At 31.6% G+C, this 14948-nt stretch overlaps 1 protein-coding gene across 1 annotated transcript; it reads right to left on the reverse strand.

Moving 5' to 3' along the window:
* Nucleotides 1-343: 343 nt before the first annotated feature.
* On the reverse strand, nucleotides 344-3670 carry LOC110684471 (cation/H(+) antiporter 24-like). Its single transcript, XM_021860928.1, has 2 exons — nucleotides 2089-3670; nucleotides 344-1987 (listed from the first exon to the last, which is right to left on the reverse strand). Exons 1-2 carry the CDS (start codon nucleotides 2731-2733, stop codon nucleotides 767-769), a joined length of 1866 nt encoding a protein of 621 aa, XP_021716620.1. The 5' UTR covers nucleotides 2734-3670; the 3' UTR covers nucleotides 344-766.
* Nucleotides 3671-14948: the final 11278 nt, after the last annotated feature.

Raw genomic sequence — 14948 nt, forward strand, 5'->3', positions numbered from 1 at the left:
GCCACTGTATTAGGTTTAAGCGATTTGGCAAATGTTAAGCTTAACATTGTTCCCAACTTCCCATCATAATAAGAAGGAATTAGCTCTATCATATTCCCTCTATGTAATTGCAAGTTCAAGTGTTCAACTCTTGTTTGCTATATACTCAATAAAATAATACTCCGTATATAATTCAAATTGTATTACCATAATACTTCATATAGCATTTTATTCACATATACAGTATCTCTTATTGTGTGAGCTATATTGCCTACATTAGTTTTGTTTTATTGAATTTTTTTTTTTTTTTCATCTAATAATGATTATATTTTCATTTCAGCCATTATATTTTTGTCATTTTTTTTTTGTCATTTTTTTTTTTTGAAAGGATGTCATTGATTATTATCAATAATTTTAACAAAGTTGAGATCTAGTTTATAAAATTTAAATAGAAGTTTAAAACTAAATATTATGTTATTATGTACGCATAAAATACAACACTAAATTTTGGGGTTATCAATTACGAAGTACATTATAATTTTTGAGTTTGGGGTTTGAGGTGATGGAGTAGTGGCATCGCTTCTACCTCGTATTCCTGAGGTATGGGAATCAAGTTTCATGGGACTCATTTGAAGTATTTCCCTTGTCTTCCTATTACAATTGACAAATAGAGAAAGCTAAGATAATATAAGATTTTATTTATTTATTTTTTTAATGACATTCCTTTAAGAAAAATTAAAAAATTAAAAATTAAAAAACAAATCTAACAGAAAATTTAATCTACGTACTAACAACCCCATGGTATGGATTCTGGATTTCTTAACCTTTGTTGTTGCACTATCAGTACGGATCCTCCTGGGGTATTAACATTCATTGAAATCAAAAAATCGCCTATTAATCCTAGTTCGGGATTATCACTCCATTCTGATAAACCATCCAATAAAATGGAATCAATTCCATTTTTTCTTCCCACAATCCAAAGATCTATTGGAATGCTATTGTTCAATGATTGTAAAGTCGAAACCGTATCAAGACCATTGTTCACTAAAACTTCATTTAACTCTACTTTATCATTCCACTCATTTTGTACCTCAAAACAAGCTACCACTCCATCATCCATCTTTCTTTCCAACTTATTATACTCTCTATCTTCACTTGGCAAGAGTCGAAAAACAATCAACGACACATTAGGATGTTCCGCCATGCGGCCCGCCAACGAAAGGGCCTCGCGAGCATCACACCCACCAAGGAATAGCATGACAAATAGGCAACGTTTCCGAACAAACATTGGACTTGAATTCGTTCCCCATATATCATCATTTTTACATGCCAATATTCCCACAGAGCACGGTGCATTGGATAGTATATTCGCATTAGACGATTGTACCCCTGGCCTTAGTTCAGTTGAAAACTCACTCCCATCTTTAATACTTTTCTTATGGAAGGGTAAAATTATAAATTTAACCTTGTACAACAAGGCCATTTCACATATATCTTGGTACATTGTACGACTAGGGATAACACTTGTAAAACTTCTCATAGTAATGATATTCGCACGAGCCTCTGCGTAGTGCTTGATGGCATTATGAATGACCAGGTTGTTGTTGTCCCAATAGACGTCGGTATTCTTCGAGTGGTCGATGAGCATCGGGGTGCCTCGGCCTAAGAGTTCGATAAGGTAGAGAGTGAAAACCTTAAATGGGTTGCTTGAAGATGAATTAACAAAGTCTAAAAAGCTAAATAGGGTAGCCACACTTTCTTGGTCGTAAATGCATGCTAGGATTCGAAGTTCGGAGCCTTGCATTGTGTGTTCAATGGTTCTTTGTATGTTGATCAAGTATGACTTTTTTGGATCATACATGTAGTTGAGTATTGGACAGGCTACGGCTGCCACTAAAGTCAACAAAACCACGAACAATGAGAAAGATGGTGTTTTTAAGATCTGCAAACATAGTTTGATCAGTAATAACATAACAATATAACATAAAAAAATAAAAAAACAAGTGGTCTAAGATAAGATTTAATCATAAAGCGTACCTTTAAATCCATCCAGTGAAGACAGAGAAAATAATCAGTTTGACCTTTAAATCTAAGCATGATGCTTAGAACAAGCGAATCTTTATACGACATCTCCAAGAATCGGGCCAACATAGCCAGTGTAACAAGCTTGGCAAAAATAACAAACAAAAACACTAGAAGGACGGGAACTAATTCAGTCCAATCTGCAATCATTTTAAACACATCCGTGTAAAGTCCAACAGAAGCAAACGCAAAAGGCATAAGAATGTTATTCACCACAGCCTCTGTTTTTTGCTTAACGGCTGCACCTATTGGGGGCCCATTAGGCATAGCGAGCCCAAGCCAAATAGGCCCATTTCCAATTGCGGCCCCAATAAAATCAGTGAAAAACCCAATAACAAAAACTGTTAACAAAGTAGCAACGATATAACTTTGGTCCACAGATTTACCCTCAGGAGTTCGGTTATTAATCCATTTGACTGCTTGTGGTAGGGCAATTAATAAAAAGGTGATAATTACTAAAATAGATGACATGAAATACCATAAATAGTGGCTACGTATTACTCCTTGCTTCAATGCTTCGAAAACAAAAACCATAAATAACCCAAAGAAATCACTTAGTACCGCGATTGTTAAGGCAAGACGTCCAATTTCGGAGCTCATAAGCTTGATGTCTGTTAAAATGAAGTGAATAACTTGGAATGATGTGAAAATGAGACATGAAGGAATAGTCATGGAATATATACTATAAGTTAGTATTGTTTGATTAAAGCCACCTTTGATGAATCCCATGACTAATACCGTGGTCGCGAAGGGGAATGACACCCCGAGAAATGTAATCAACCATATCTTTTTTCCAGCCTTGAGCATCTCTATTAGGTTCATGTTCATTCCCCCCAAAAAACAGAAAAACATGAACCCTATGATCCCAATATTTTTAATTACATATGTCGATATATCTGGAGTCACGTACTTTACAAATGTTTCGTACCGACCTAAGAACGATGGTCCAAGGAGTATGCCCGCCTACACACACAAACATATATATGTATCTTTTAGTTAATTAGTATTCATAATCATAGTTTCATAAAGAAAACTGAATACATACCCTTTTTTTTTTTTTAAATTTTTATATTATTATTACGACACTTTTTATAATCGGTCATTTTTAATTAATTACAACACTTTCTTAACTGGAAATACCTTACGCTAATATATTACTCTGGTTCTACTCCTACTTCATTCACACTTTTTCTTTAATACTACATATTAAATTTTTTTTTTTTTGGGAGGGGGGGGGGAATACAACGTATTAATCCATTACCATATTTATTTTTTAAAAGGAAATTCTATTTGATAACACTCAACTTTTTCTTTTTTTCTCTTTGGTAAAATGAGAAAAATTGTTATTATCATTGATAATCTTTATTGCTCTTTTTTTATATATAAACTTTTAACTATATTTAAGAGTTTTCCTTTAATAACTTTTTTATTAACCCTGCCTCCCCCACCAACCCAGCCAACCTCGAGCCCCCCTCCTCTTGCCGGTTGCCTAGCTTCTCCATCCGACACGGCTTCCCATCCCAACCCTTGCCGGCTAGGCGGCTACCCTCCACCCTCCCATTTCCCCCACCCCCTAATGTTCCCCACCCTTAAAACGGCCCCCCTCAGGCTCTCACCAAAAACGATCCCCTTTATATTAAGAAGGTTAAATTCGTCATAACCATAAAAAAGTAAGATAAAGTAAACAAGACTTACCAATACATCAGACACGACTCTAGTTTGCTTGAGAGGCTTGAAGAGAATTTGTAAAATGTTGCTTAAAACTAGAATTAATGATATTTGTAAAAGGATAACGGTAAAGGGGGATTCAAAAGGATTATTTCTGCCTTGAAATATTGAGAAAACATCATCTCGTTTACGGACTCCTTGACAAATTGTCTCAACAATACGACCTCGATAATCTATCGAAGCAGATTTATTTAGCTCATTTTGACTTTGCTCCATAACAACTCTACTTTAAAATGTCAACAATTTGGAGAAAATTTAATCTATTCCAATCTCATTTTATGGCTACAATAATAACCCATTTGTGTACCACAACAATTTAGCCTAATCTTTTCTTTCCCCTTTCATCTTTAATTTTTTTTTTTTTTGTTTTACACATATTCATATACTCGTGTGAATCTCTTTATAACCATCATCACTCAAAAGGGGATTCATTTTAAGAAATAAAAGTAATTAAGATTGGGTTTCAAGGGGAAAAAAAAAAAAAAAAAAGTAATTATGATTTTATTTTTTTTTCAAGAAATAGAATATGGTTGATTTTGTTCATAAGATAACACAACATTAACCTATTTTTAGACATCTAAATTTAAGTTTAAAGTATTACATTTATAGGTACAGTTCTAGTTAAACTAGGTGGAATTGATATTCATCTTGAAAAATTACATGCATTATCACAATCATGATAATTAGTCACAGCATGCAAACACAACATCAACCTAACTTTAGGTACCGTGTACAGTTGTACCAGTCTTATTAGTTTCGATTATAATTTATCCTCTTTACAAGTTAATTTATCCTTTTTTGTAAAAGAGGATTTCTATATTGGCATATAAATGATACTCCTTTTGTGTTTTAACAAATGTTACACTTACTAAATCTGTTCGTGTTTTAATAAGTATTACACTTTATTTTTTAGCAAAAAGTTACATTAAATGTTATCTCTCTCTCATTTTATGGTTCCCAACCAAACCCACTACTATTTTTTTATTATATTTTTCTCTCACATTCATTATTTTTCAATGAACTATTAACCCCACTATCATTCTTTTACAATTTTTTAATATTTCAACTGATTCACTTACCTCTTATTTTATTTAAGTCAATTAATTTGTCTAAAAATATATGTCGTTCAAACTGTAACACTTATTAAAACACGAGGAAAGTAAACCACTATCAACAAAGTTCATATATGTCATAAAATGATGGGGAAAATTTCTCGTATAAGAGGCAATGAATGAAAAAACAAAAAGTAGTCGAAATGGGTGGAAGAGCAGTAAATAGAAAGTAAGCGTATCCGGTGGGTATATTAAGCCGAGGTCAGTGCTCACTTTATTAGGATGCAGCGATTTTGCAGCGCAGCCACAGGCCTAGTCTTTGCTTCCCCCCACGCTTATTTATTGCTTCCCAAATCAATGCCTCTTCATTCTTCATGCATGTCCACCTTTTATTTATTTCATAAGTTAAGGGAATTTTGCACAATTGACTCTAAGAGTGTAAGACTTTACTCCCTATAATACAGTATGAATAAATTACAGATGTTAAATATTGATCGATCTATTGACCTTATTATGAAACTAAATTCGATTCCACTTATACGGACATAATAATTTTGTATAAAGTATGTCTCAAATTTAAAATAGAACCATAGTCCATTAGTTATGTAAATGCTACATTGATCTTAATACACTCTGATCAACCAATATTGTAGGTTGAAACCGGTTCACATAGTTCAGTCTTTTCCTTCCTTCACAACTAATTTCATAGTCTAAAAGTTAAGCTAACACGCATTAATTTAGTATACAACAAAATGTCCAATATATATAATTGCATATTTCTATGATCAGCTAGTATAGACTTAATAAACTAATTTATGTTACATATTAATATATGATGTTACGACATTGCCCTATAGATTCCACTGATGAGATAGAGTATCTGTTTGTTCTGACTCATAATAAAAATAAATTGAATTAAAATTTGGTCTAATTAAGTTAATGGCAGCATCTGTTGAAGCAAAGTTGCCGCCACTGTTGAATGAATGTTGGGAAACAATATGATGAGCTAAATCTTTATGAAATTCATATCATATCTAATATACTGTAATTATATTACATATTCTACAACATTATTAGTATTTCCTTTGTCCGTACATAATTTTTATACTACCATACGAATTTTATTTATTTTTGTAAGAGGTTTAATTTGCTATACTCAATTTGATGAAAAGATTGAAAACTCCTCCACAAATTCAATCTATTACTATTACATTTTCACCTCGATCACTTTACCAAATTTCTTAATATACTACGACTACTTACATGTTAAAATCTAACAAGAAGATTATCCAAAGAGAATTTGGACGAATGAAGTACTCCATAATCCAAATATGAAAGAATTTTTAGTGCGACGACTTCAACTCATCATCCCATATTTTTATTATCTTCTGCTACCTTTGTCCCCATACAATATTTACACGCTATGCACCCTAAAGTAGTACATAATTTTTATAGATGGCCCTCTTATTAGATTTTGAATCTATCCCAACCGTACACGTGGAATTTATCACCACTAATACTAGCCGTACAGATGCTTTCTCCCAGTGGCATGTCCCCATATTACGTGGGAATAGTCATTTTAACTAAAATTATTTGAAAGTCATGATTTGGCATATAATCTATCTTCGTTTCCTCAATTGTATGCCCATCATATCTCTTGTCAACTATTTTTGGTACTACATTTTTTGTTTTTTTGAAGAAATTAGGTGCATAAGTAGAGTGTGAGTTTGTGACTCTTAATTTAAAAGTCTTTTGCTTCACAAACACGGAATTTTATATTACATAATAGAAAGTTAAATGTCGATCACACCCTTACTCAATACTCCAGTCTAATAATGATACAAGGGTAGTGCTTATTAATTTAGGATATTTTGCTCCTCGGCTAGCTTGTTAGTTACCGAATTAGTTAAGCAATAGACTTTTCCCTAATTTAATCATACGTTCATCTACCCTTTCTTTCTTTTAGCAGAAGGGTAGCTCTTGGTCATTAATCACTTATTTTCATTTATCTAGACATTTAAAACTTGAATAAGACAAGCGACAATGGAGTATTAATGAAAAGGAGAGGGAATAGGATTGGTCCCATGAGAAAGAGAAAACCAAATTGTAAATTGAGTCTAACTAGAACATGACAAAATAAAACCCTAATTTCGATCAATGTATTTAATTTCATGAAACTTAGCTTGATAATTTTGTTATCCATAAGTGTATGTTCCTAAGAATGTCTAATTAGCTAGGTTTTTTTTCCCCTCATTTAACAAGCTAGTGTATTTTTAATTTCTTTGACTTTAAATCACAACTCAACTTTCAAACTCCTTACCTCGAGTTGTGGAAATAATAGTATAACACACTCAAATAAAAATTAAATTAAATAGAGTGATTCACATGTGCACTATATTTAATTGGTGAAGACAATATGAAATATCATATCCATCAATTTTGGTTGTCAATATTGTATTTGTGGCCAGGTCAAAAACCACTATTACTAAAACATTGCTAGTAAATTAAAATGAGGATCTTCAACAAGGTAATTGATTTATGAAATTAAAACCTTTATAGCTTGATATAGAACTAATAGAAGAGATCCGAGTAAGGTATAACCTTATAAAGTTATTATAGTTTCCTCATTTTTTTTTTTTTTTTTTTTTTTTTGATGCAAAGCATGATGATAAATTAGTTAGATTAGTAATAGTTTAAACGTATTTCACATGTATTGAGGTTGAATTAGTTAAATTAGTAATGCAATCTTGTAGCTAGTCTTTATTTTAAAATCTTATAAATTAGAGCATAGGAAACATTCTTTGTTGGTATCATGTTTTTCATATCCTTTTATGATAGAGTATATAACATATTCCTGGGCCTCAACCATCAGCTTAAACTTTTGGTTAACTTGGTCCACTAACATGGTATCAGAGACAACGTGACATAGAGGTCACGGGTTCGAATCTCATTCACCCCTCCATTAAAGTGGAATTAATTCGCGCCGGATATGAGAGGGCTTGTGCTGCATCCACATTTCAAGCCCTAAAGGCCTTTCATGTGAGGGGTATGGGCCTCAACCATCAGTTTAAGCTTTTGGTTGAGTTGGTCTACTAACATTTTAGGAACACCTAGCTAATTTGTTTATATGCAACAATCATGTTTTGATCCCAATCCTTTTTGAAATTATTTTATTAATGTTTGTTTCAAACTCACTTGTTGGTCGATTTATCTTTTTTTGACTAGCTATATATATATATATATATATATATATATATATATATATATATATATATATATATATATATATATATTTTAAAACCATCTTTGACTACCTATATAAGTTCATACTTTACCCCTATTCAACCATTTATACATCGAATTTTTGTACAAAAAGTACCAATAATTATATAATAATCACTACAAAAAAAATGAGAATAGGCAATACTTAAGATTGCAACACTTATAGAAATGTTATTCTTAATAATGCAACGCAACAATACTTATTTGTTACCTTGAACTAAAGTAACAGGAAAAAAAAAGTGTTGCTCTAGACTATATAAGGAAACAGTTGCTTAAAGTGTTACCTTTTTCTTGTCTAAGACAACAAATATAATAATTGTTGCATGAAAAGATAACAATAACAAAACTATTGTTTGAAAAATGTAACATTAATATCTATATATATGAGCAAGTTTGGTAAAGTTGGTGGGGAACTAACCTTGTGACTCTGAGGTCACAAGTTCGAGCCCTACTAACTACTAAATGCTTGGGATTGACAACATTTTTGAATTATCTTCTTAGATGGCAACATTTTTCATTTGTTGTCTTTGTTAAAGTGTTGCCTTATGTATCATTTTACCTAACCTTTCAAAATTGTTGCCTTTGAATAAAAATGTGTTGCCTTATGAATAGACAACGGAGGCATAAATTACGCCTCATAAGTGTTGTCTTAGCTACAAGGCAACACTTTTTTTATATTAGGCAATGATTTTGCATTGTTACCTTTGCTTTATTTTGTTGTAGTAAATAAATGTTACTGTAATTGATACATTAAAATATACCTTTAACAAGATCATATACAAAAATATAGTCTAAAAAATCAAAACTTCATATAATTGAAAAGTTGATCTTGAATATATATGGGAAGAGGAAATATACGCCCCAAAAATAGGCATAATCTTCATTTTTTTTTTCCCAAAGTAAAGTATAACCTCATGCACATAAAAACTCTTAATTTCCATACAAAAATGGTCAAATAATATTGTCTTTTTATTACCATCACAAGCATGCAAAATACTCTTAATTTACATACACAAAACGAGACATATAAAGAGTCATAAAAAAAGTGAAAAAAGAAAAGGTAAAATAGAGTGTAATTAAGCATGCATACCAAGTTAAACTCGTGCTAAAAGAGATATCGTACCCGTGAGAGAAAAGAATGAATACAGTGTTTCATAGTAAGAAGAACCCGTGAAACTCAGGATAGATAGCGCCACTATTATTTTTTTTTTAATTTAATACTTTCATGATTTTTATACTCCGTAGAAGTTTGAATGATACACACTTTCAAGTAATTTGAAACGGATAAAGTATAATAAAAAGTAATTCAATCTTAATGGCGCTATCCCTCCTGAGCTTTACAGATTCTTCCATACTTTCTTGAAAGATATCTGGGAGATAAGAAAGAGATTTCTCTGGTTTGTTTCTTTCAATTTCTTCCTTTTTTCAAGTAGAAAGAGAAGAATTAGCTATGACTTTTTGTGGGGGATAATGGGGAAGAGGTGGGGAAAGGGAGTGTATTTATAAGGGTAAGCTCAGACTCCTCACAGGGTTATGAATGTAAATTTGCCACTACTAATTGTTGGGATTTTGTGCGTGGGAAAATAGCGTGGAGCCACTAGAAAGATTTTATGTTTACAATCCCGTTAACTACTAGTATTATTATGACTATTTTTTTTTTTAATTTTTTTGGTGTTTAGAGAGCCACAAAGCAGATAATGAGAATCGATCTCAAGATCTCTTGGAATTAGGAGAGGAGCTCTAATAACTTGAGCTATTCCTCACTCTCTCAGTATTATTATCACTATTTAATTTAGGGTATGTTCTCATTGACTGAATTGAGAATTGAACTGAACTAGTGAACTTAATTTATTAGAGCTGAATTGAACTTATATATCTCACATACTTATGGTAGATAATGAATTACTCTTGGTTTATTCATTTTCTAAACACATGTAAAATACTTTATGTTCTCAAGCCATTTACAAATTAATTGATCAATCAATTTAAATTAAATTAATTTGATTTCAATAATAAAAAATAAAAAAAAAAAAGTTAACTTTTTTTAAAACTAAACTATTGTACTCGGTATTAAACTTATTGACATCCACAAGATCACGACAGCTATTCATTCGCGCGATAGAATATGAGTATTGCATGCATGAATCCAAAGAATTCTCTGATTTCATGAACTACTAGCTAGCTAGATATAAGTATATTAATTTTAGTATTCCTGGTTTTGGGGAATATAAAAGGGGGAATTTCAAAAAGAAAATAGTAAGCAGGTAAAATAGAATTGATTCGCCTGCCGACTACGCTACGTAAGTGAGTGTGTGTGTCTGCTAAATCTAGGAATACGGGGATTTTGAGTAGGATTGTGTTTGTGGGTGTATTCAAACTAACTCACACACTCACTCGCTTACTCACTTACTCACTCACTCTTATTAGTTACTACTTGTGCCACTACATTATTATTACCATTTTTTGGCCCCGTCTTTTGCTACACTGTTGTTTGCTTAAAATCTTTTAAAGCTACCAATTTCCTCTTCTCATTATCCTAATTTTACTCATCTTGTCGGATCTACTAGTACTATACTCTATTTATTTACTTGTATAATATCTATGTCATCAAGGATTGCCATTATTTCATGCCCATTTTTATTTATTATCTAGTTGTATATGTCATGGGAAAATGGAGGAATAAATCATGGAGGAATAAATCTAGTTGTATATCTCATGGAGGAATGCCATTATTTCATGCCCATTTTTATTTATTATGTCATTTTTTTTGGTAGCAATAAATCATCCTCCAAATCCTTCAAAGGTTTGTTGTCTCATAGACATATTGTTAGAAGTATGAAGTTCCCAAAGCAACACATCTAAGTGTCCCGCATTGAAAAAAGAAGCGAGAATTGAACATTTTATAGGGCTAAAGTGCTATCCCTCCTATTGTCATATGATTTTGGGATAAAACCTTCTTTGGACTTGTGAAATAATCTATCTTTTGGCTTGTAGATGCGGGCCAGACCCATTTTCTAATGCTAGCGCAGATTCACATCTGAATTCCCTCTCATGATATATCATTGAAGAAATGGAAATAACTCACATGTGAGTAGGTGAAAAGAGAATGACTAACACATAAGATTGATGAAATTACTCCACCAATTGAGTTTAGGAGGGAATCTTACTAAACTTATAAGTAGTCAATTTTATCCTTTACTATAACTTTGTGCTTATTAGTCATTTTATCATGGTATTAAAGCAGATACTTTTGGTAAGGGCCAAATACGAGTACTGACTACTGAGTACATGATTAAATTAAGTATAGTAATTCAAGTGAAGAATAACCCATGAATAAAATACTCGTCTTAGTTCGTTTCTCCAACTTTTACATGATTATAGCTTGCATAAATTGAGGGATTTTCCATAGTTTTTTAATTGCTCAATTGGGTCAAAGTCTTAATTATAGAAAGTTGTTGAAAGCAATGCATATTTTATTATGATATAAAAATGAAAAATCGACCAAATGTAAGAAAGTTAATTAAGTATAAGTGTACGTAACGTAGCTAATGCATATGACGGTGTTCCCCTTTGTGGAATTTTCACTCCACAAAACCATAAAAAGTTAAGAGGATCAAACTTACCAAATAAAGATCATTTTCTTTTAATTACTTTAATTAAGTTCTATCTAAGTTATAATTAAACGTTGGTTGGACAAAACTATGGTTACATCATTAACAAATTTTTTTGCTCTTTAACCTCCCAACATCACTACGTGATTTATACTTTATGGAGTCTTGTACTGTATTTTGTCAAAACATTCATCATTACTTTTTTACTTACAATTTTTCTTTATTAGTCGGCAAACCATTCATTTGAAAGTATATTTAATTAATATTAAACCCTACGACGTACTCATATTATTCGCCTCAAATCTTTTATATCCTTGTCTAAATCTTTGACTCTAGGTATTGCTTTGTATAATTTATTTTTGAAATAAAGGTAATGAAAAAGAAAAACATTAAAAGACCCTTGTTACAAAGGAAATTTAATGTGAAAATAACTCATATTAGTTGTATACAAAGTATATATCATTAACTCATTTCTTTAATTATTTTACCCGCCTCTACATATATAATTTTGTCGATGATAATTTTTTTAAAAAAATTACTCTTAAATGCCCCCACAAAACAAACCCTACTTGCTTGGAAATTCTCTATATCTAATAGCTTAAGTTTTCAATAATTCTAATAGCGGTCGTTCATATTAAGTTGTGTTTGGTATCCTCTTAATACTAAAATACTTCTTTATTGTTATTAAGATGGTATCATCTAAACACAAGTATTAGACATTATTAAATTCATTAAAGATTCAGGCTATTGGAGTAAAAGCTAAGAAATCTTCCCACTTACAAGTCACTAACTAGTCATTTCCTTACAAAGGAAAAAGTCACTAGTCGTATTTTTTTTTTTACAACAAAGTCACTAGTCGTTACTCATAATTGACTCAATTTCATGTTTTTGTATTTTTCACTTAAGAAATGAAATATATAATAAACTACTACTTTGTATTAAGGAATGAAGATATAGTACGAAGTATAAATCATTTGATAATGCATACAATCATTTCAAGTATTTGCTTGATCTAGGAGATATGGTAATAATATTTTTGGAGTCAAACCTCAAAAGTTTGTGAAACAAGTCAATAAGGTCATTGGAGGATGTATCTCTTGAAATAGTTGATTAATACGTAGTAACTTTTTGACTTAATAATAAGATCTGAAAATGACAATATTTTTCCAAGTTAGTGTTAGTTATATATCTAAATCATTATTATATGACAAATTAACAAGGTGTCTTATGATTAACTGGCTTTTCTTGCCGACTTAAGGTCGGCCTAACCAAGAGACCAAGAGTATGAATGATTGAATGTATTAACACTTAGCTCATTTTTCTAATTTCATTTTATGATAGTTTGAAGAATCTTTTTGTAGTGACAGATTATTCGGGAATAACCTTCAATGATATAGAGTTATAGACATTTGAACAATTAAATAGGTACGGATCGGATTATTAGCCTAATTTTTATAACCAAATACTACTCCACAATGCACATTATATGGTCAGGGCACTTGGTCCAATTAGGTTGTTTTTGTACTATAAGTTCCTAATGTTCTTTCTCCAATGGTCAAACTGTAAAACACTAATTGTTTATAGTAATTTATATGTTAAAGATGCAAATATATAGTTATGTTTATAATATTTGTATAAACTTCTCTTTAAAAAAATTAGATAAAACCTTTAATAGTGTTGATTTAATTAATGTGAGACAACTCACTTGTGAGTAAGTTTACTCATACTTCGTTTTCAACTTGTTAAATTTTTTTACTCAAACGAAGGTGTACATCAAATACATGTACTTGTTCCCATAACAAGCCCGACTGCATCAAATATACGTACTATTAGCCCTTCTTTGAAATGCTTAATCAGTCCTTCATAATTCATAGTCATGATTTATCAATAACGTCTAGCAAAAATAACAGAGAAAAGACATATAACTAAACATATCTTCACCGCTTGTTTTAGTAGATACATCAATAATTTTTCACACTCGGGCAATACAAAGGTCTATGATAACCTAGATGAACAAAGACTTGACAATATAGACATCAACCCATACATTAGCTTACCTAGGATGTCTATACTTGGCCATGGTGGGACAAATTTGGTCTTTTTGTAGTAGCAAAGGTAAACTCGAATACTCGATGGTAACACACAAACTCGATTTACGCTCTATATACATTTAGAGTGATGATATATAAATATAATGAATCTAGTGAATAATCTCAAAAATACAAATGACATATTATCCTACACGCCTATTACTTCAATTACGGTATGTTCTGATTTACTAAATTGTACAGAAGTGAAATGAAATGAATTGTTTATGAGAGAAGGAAATTAGAAACTGAACTGAAATGAACTAAAATTAAGCTGAAGAGAACAGGTCCTTAGTATACATTTAGATATCGAGCTAACCTCTTGATTATATAGTCATTAAAAATCGATTCTTTTTATGCTAAACCACAAAAACATTTCAAAAATAATGATCGGTAAAATGACCATTATACCCCTGTTGTAGTCAATAGAAGCATTGGTGTACAACAATGATTAAAATGATGGGTCACACACTACACACATATAATTTGAAAGAAACCAAGTAACCAACCAAAAAATATTCTTGTGGAGGGGTCATATTCTAATCTAATTTTTCTATAGTACTACTAAATACACTATGTTACTACGTGGGGGTGTTGGGGGGGGGGGGGGAAGAAAGCTAAGGTAGCTCTGACTCATAGGAATTGGAATGCCTCGGCACTTGGACCCCTCATTAGCTCTCTAACCAATCAATGACCATTTTTTTTCATCCCAATTTTTCTCCTCTCTTTCTTTCAATTCCTTCAACTATATACAGAATACAGATACATCAGTCTGCCATAAAATGTAAGATTCAACATTGAATATCTATTGATGCAGATCATGCAGTATGTCATATGCCGCAGGGATAAAAAAAATTATAATTGTGACTGACCCTAAAGTTTTAGGACAGTTCTTACTTCTTATTAGAGGACCCCCACCACCCAAAAACATAAAAATTTGACCCACACCCTTAATTATTAAGGACAATCACAAGATTGATCACAACCTTCTTAGACTCTAAATGAGTTTGGTTTCGTTTTCCTTTTACAACGGGATTGGTTGTTTTTACCATAAGGAGAAGGGGTCAAATGGGTTGAGTCGTCGCAGGTTAATCTAGTTCAGCTTTGTAAGTGTTCTTTAATGTTTA

This window comes from Chenopodium quinoa, unplaced genomic scaffold, assembly GCF_001683475.1.
Source record: "Chenopodium quinoa cultivar QQ74 unplaced genomic scaffold, ASM168347v1, whole genome shotgun sequence".
Classification (NCBI taxonomy): domain Eukaryota; kingdom Viridiplantae; phylum Streptophyta; class Magnoliopsida; order Caryophyllales; family Amaranthaceae; genus Chenopodium; species Chenopodium quinoa.